At 54.9% G+C, this 5,400-nt stretch overlaps 1 protein-coding gene across 1 annotated transcript in view; it reads left to right on the top strand.

Moving 5' to 3' along the window:
* The window catches only part of MARCH2 (membrane-associated ring finger (C3HC4) 2, E3 ubiquitin protein ligase), a gene marked incomplete at its 3' end in the record, with an annotated part of 19,536 nt that overhangs the window by 2,716 nt on the left and 11,420 nt on the right, over positions 1–5,400 (top strand). Inside the window, exon 2 of the mRNA XM_010137714.1 lies at positions 2,455–2,650. Coding sequence (XP_010136016.1) covers positions 2,455–2,650 — 196 coding nt within the window. The remainder of the gene's footprint in view (positions 1–2,454; positions 2,651–5,400) is intronic.

Here is a 5,400-nt window from a genome sequence, read left to right as displayed (position 1 = left end):
GAGTTGGAAGTGGTGGAGGTCTCCTGTGGTCACTTCTCCTTTAGTGAGCTGTGTGCGCTTTCTCGCTGGCCCGTCGTGTCCCACCAGCGTTCTTCCCCAGCACGCTCCTTTTCCTCGCTGTGTTTCTCTGTCTGCCTCTTGCTTTGTTTCTTCGGGTTGTGCAGACTCCTGGAAGTGGTGCTGCTGCTTCTGCAGATTGCACGTTGCTTGTCGGTGTTGCAATCCCGTGAACTTCTTTTGCAGTCAGGTGGAGGTTCTTAAAGCCAGAAGAGCAGTGAGGTATGAGTGGCGAGATGGGATCGGCGTGGCTCTGTCAGCAGCATGTGGCCAAAGGCGATAGCTGGTGCAGCAACCCTGGGTTCCAAGAGGGCGTGCAGTTCACTCTGAAATAAAGATGTTCCTTTCTAACCCTCTGTCCCACCCCCAAATCCCTGCAGCTGTGGATGTAAGAGAACGGCTGGTGTGAGAAAGAAGTGAGGTACTGGTGAGTGGCTCCTTCCCATGGCCCTACACGGGCGGGCGGCTCTCCAGCGTTTTATTCCTCGACGACCAAGAACAGCAAACGCTGATGAGACGTGCTGAGTGGCTGCGAGCAGCGAACGTCGGTGTCTAGAGCCGTCTGAGGTTTCCCTGGGAGCACAAGACATGCTCATTATGGGGCTGGCAGACGTGGCACCAGGCTTCTAGGAAAGCTGTGCTTCGGGTGCCAGCTGGGACCCCTTGGACCTAGCCTGGCACCGGACACCTGAGTTTAGGGAAGGGAGCGTTGTGGGGAATGACTGCAGGGTAAAACGCAGCTGAAGAGCAGTGGCCCGGGACTTTCGTAGGTGGTCTGGGGTGGAGGAGGGAGATGTTGGGTGTGTGGCAGGTACATGCTGGCACCGGACACCTGAGTTTAGGGAAGGGAGCGTTGTGGGGAATGACTGCAGGGTAAAACGCAGCTGAAGAGCAGTGGCCCGGGACTTTCGTAGGTGGTCTGGGGTGGAGGAGGGAGATGTTGGGTGTGTGGCAGGTACATGCAGCAGCGACCAAAGGGCAAGGAAGATGGAAAGCAGTGAAGAAGAGAACGCAGCCTCTGCCGAAATCCCCGGTGTGCCCACATCCTGAGAACTCACTCTGGGCCCTGCAGCTCCAAAAGGGTGTTTTAGAAGAGCAAGAGGTAGAGGGGAGGGGAGTGAAGATGATCAGAAAAGTGGGTATTTGTCTCAGGCACGACTGAACAGGCTGGAACTCCTCTGCTCGTGAAAGGGGTAAGAGAGCAGGCTGTGATGGAGGTCTGTAAACTGGGGGTTCAGAAAACAGGGTCTTGTACTGGACAAGAATTAGAGGGTAGTACAAGAAACAAGAAAAAATAAAAAGGGAGAGGTTTCAAGTGAAAGACATTTGGTTCCTTGACGAAGGACTTGAGGAGGTTCTTTGAAGGACTTCCTTGCTGGAGAAGAAAGTCCTTGCTCCAGGAGGACACTGGATGCTCTCAGTTTGTGTAGGCGCAAAAAAAATTGTTGTAGTCTGTGATGGAAATTTGTGGCATGAATATCACCTGATACACACCAGCCGACGGCTGCTGGACGCTGGAGCAGCAGAACTGATAGTCCATGGTCAGCGGCACCGGTGAGAGGCGCGAGGGAACGTCTTGGGAACAGACGGGCAGTTCAAGTGCGATAAGTGGGGAGGCTTGCAAGTGCCTCTGCAAGCGTTTGATACTTCCCTTGATAAGCATCTCTGGTTCTGTGAGGTCCCGAGAGAGCAGATCTTGAGCATGGTCCAAGGGATTTGAAACTTGTAGCCAAGGAGGAGGTGGGAAGCAGCTGTGGGTGAAGCACCGAGGCGTTTCTGCAGCCAGCGGAAGGGCCAGACGCTGCAGAACGGTTCTCTGGGTGGTGGAGTGCCGATGGGGTGCGGAGTTACTGCGCTGCCATGGCAGAGGGTTTGTAGGTGAGAGCTTAGTCTGGGTGAGTGCCTGCCAGGGAATAGGTTACGTCCTTGGAGAGCCGACCTCCCAGGGTCGGGGTGGTGGGTCTTCAGCCTTCGCTGTTCCTGACATAGTTACTGCTAAACCCAGGATGCAGAGCAGGGATGGGGGAGAGCAGGATTGGTTCTGGGTCTGGTGTCAGCCTCTCCGCCTGCTGGGAGTGGAGCTGGAGGCTGCAGGACACTCTCGCTGCAGTCCTCTGTGCCCAGCTGAGCTGGCCAGGCTGACGTGCCAGCTTCTCCTGGGGGCTTCCAGACTTTACCGACCTAAACTGTCCTGGACACTTCCACGCTCCCCTGAGATTGGGTTCTGGCCGCGGTGGGCTGCTTTGGAGAGCCGCAGCGTGTCTGGCTCGCTCTGCCCCGCGCTGCTGCTGTGCCCGCGCCCTGTGGGCTCGGTGGGATCCGAGCCTGCTCTCCGACGGGGCTGTTCCATTCTGCCTGCTCTGACGGTGATTTCGTTCTGTTTGTCTGCCTCTTTAGTGACGGTCCCATCTGTCGAATCTGTCACGAAGGTGGAAATGGGGAGGGACTGCTTTCCCCGTGTGACTGCACAGGAACACTGGGCACCGTGCACAAGAGCTGCCTGGAAAAATGGTTATCCTCCTCCAACACAAGTTACTGTGAGCTCTGCCACACAGAATTTGTTGTAGAGAGAAGACCAAGACCTTTGACAGAGGTACCGCTTTCTTCCTACTTTGCTTTTATTTCCTTACCCGTTATGAGAGAAAATGACTGATTTTCCCCTACTGTCCTTGTGGTTCTTGCTGTCTCCTCCTCCCCTTATCAGACCGAGTGACGTAGTGATGTTTGGGGCAGCTCTTAGAGGACCCCCCCCATACCACCTACCAGCACCAGGCTGTGGGACTATGGGGACCTTACGGATGTACCTCACTGCCTGGGCATCGAAACGCGGAGTCGCCACAGGACCGACTGAAATGTGGAGCTCTCAGAAATATTCCCTTTTCCTGTTAGTTTCAATCTTACCTCACAGTGTTGCGTTAGTGCAGCCGTCTTGCGTGTGACTTCCTCATCATGTTCTGCTCTGAAAAGTGAGATGTGGCCTTTGATACCCTTCATAACAGATGTGTCCTCCCTTGGCTAACACTGATGTGTGATCCAAAGCCTTTGGTCTTGCTCCGTCCTGCTGAGCTGTGGTCCCTGCCCTGTGTATCTCCCCAGCTGAAGGAGAGAGCAGGACGTGGCTCTGCCAGCCCTCACGGATGGGATCGTAGTGGGACCAGCCTCCGAGCTGGAAGGCTCAGTCCAGGCTCTGGTTGGTGGGTTGGTTTTGTTTTGTTTTTTTATCACAAGGCTCTCTTCATTCCCCAGGTGCGGTGGTCTGCTATGCTCACATCTCAGATTTCCTGTAGTTTATAGCATTTATATTTAACTTAACATAACTATATTTAGTTACAGCTGCCTCTAATGCAGCCCTTTAATGTGGGGGACAAGGGCAGCTTGGAGCAGGCCATCTTCTGACGTCAGCATTCGAGTGCCCATCCCCAAGGAGGAGTAAGCAAAGCAGTGAGCTACCGAAGAGCAGGCTGTAAGGGTGTGTTTGAGGAGATGGTTTGCTCGTGTTGGCAGGTGAGCGGGCGATGTCGATGTGACGGGCAGTGTTGATGAGCACCGTTTCTGGTGGTGCTGCAGGACCACGCAGGAGGGTGTTGCTGGCAGACCTGAGGGCCAGCCTGGATGGTCAGGGCCAGGTCCTGCAGCCCTCGCTGCCTGCACCCGTCCAGACCCCACTGTGGGGCTGCAGGTGGGCTCCTCCCTGCGCCAGCTCGCCGCTGGGCTGGGCCTGGGTGCATGTCCAGCACCACGTGGAGCTGCAGAGGAGTATCGATCGGTCTGCAGCAGGGGATTGACAGGTTTGGGAGCTTCCCCCGTCCTGCAGCCATCAGCAAGAGCAGTGGGAAGTGTCCTCTGGAGCCACTGCTGCCAACACTCCCCTTCTTCACACGTGCCCTGTCCCTGCCAGCTTTGTCACCGCGTGCCTCCCTGGCTGCGTTTGGACTATGGCTCATATTCTGGTTTTTGTTTCAAAAGTTGCTTTTCCCGTGGTAGCGTTTCAAGCCGGAGCAGAGCAGAGGTGCTGCTGCGCTGTCGGCAGTGAGGCTGCAGAAGGTCAGTGAGGTGGTTCTAAGGACAGACCCCTGTTACCTGCCAGCAATCGGGGGCTGGTCAGTGCCTGCCACCAGAAGTGTACGTGTGGGGACATGGGGGTTAAATCGGTAGCGGTGGCTGCTTTGTCTGCTCTCTCCTTCCCCTGGCTCCATCCGTTAGATTAAACCGAGTCACAACTGGAATTCTGAGTTGCTTTTTGCATCTCTGTTTCCATTCCCATCAGTTCTGGAGGTTATTTCCTTTCCCTTCCCACACTCCATCTCCTCTGGGTGCCCAGCGAGCCCTGGAAGAGAAGAGAGCCCCCGACGAGGGAAGCGCTCGAGCTTTGATTTGCAAAACTGATACTCAGTTTTAATGGGTGTTTAATTTACAACTGACTGACACGGATGTGACAGCCTGAGACAGGAGGCGGCTTTAGATGACAGTGCTAAACCAAACCGTGTATTTAGCAAAGCAATTGGTAAATGAGCATCTCGGCAGTGCTTAGTGCTGAGTCTTAGCACTTTTCTCGCCGCTGCTGAAACTTCTGAAATGGTTCTTCAACCAAAAACTCTCAAATGCTTGTTCCAGAGTTGGAAACAGCTGCTTTAAAACGCTTGGGTAGGGCCGTGCCTTGGCGCTGAGGATAGGCTGCGGACGGGGAAGTCACAGTGAGCTTGGTAGGTTTTCAGTGGGCCAGAATTTTGCAGGTCTCAGATGGTTTAGCTTTGAAGCCAGGGAAGTATTTGTGCCCAGAAACAAACACGTGGGAGCGCGTTTAGCTCACAGATGCTGCAGCACCTTGTAGCAAGTTCAAACTTGGAGAACTGTGGTCTTGAAGTAAAGCTCCAAGACCAGAGTTCGTTGGAGGAGTTTCTCCTCTGACCCTGAGGAGCTTGCTGGGGTGGTGCAACAGGAAAGTGACGGGTCCTCTGAGCTCCAGGGTGGATGAGTGAGCAGCCCGGGACAATGAAGTTCCAATTCCAGCTGAAATCTGTGAAGAGCCCTGAACTGGAGCCTGTTGTAAGGGTGTGGGGATGGACCAGCCCTCTGTGAGCGTGGAGAGGTGATGGGTGGGCAGCAGGTAACGAGCCTCACACACAAGAGAACTGAGAGGACCAGACCCCTCAGACTGCTGTGAGAGGCTTTGGGATGTGAATTATTTGTTTAGGGCCCATCTGTGAGCACGGCAGAGCGGTTGATGTCTCCTGCCTCTGCTCAGGAACAGTTGTGTAAAGTGCCTTGTGCATTTGGAGGCTGCAAAGTGGCCAGTCAGCCAGGGAGTGCGATCCCAGCCTCGGAGCAGGGCCCACCGTGCAG

The sequence above is a fragment of the Buceros rhinoceros genome, unplaced genomic scaffold (assembly GCF_000710305.1).
Source record: "Buceros rhinoceros silvestris isolate BGI_N320 unplaced genomic scaffold, ASM71030v1 scaffold22066, whole genome shotgun sequence".
Classification (NCBI taxonomy): domain Eukaryota; kingdom Metazoa; phylum Chordata; class Aves; order Bucerotiformes; family Bucerotidae; genus Buceros; species Buceros rhinoceros.
Note: the sequence above shows the minus strand (reverse complement) of the source record. Positions and strands in the feature narration are given on the sequence as shown.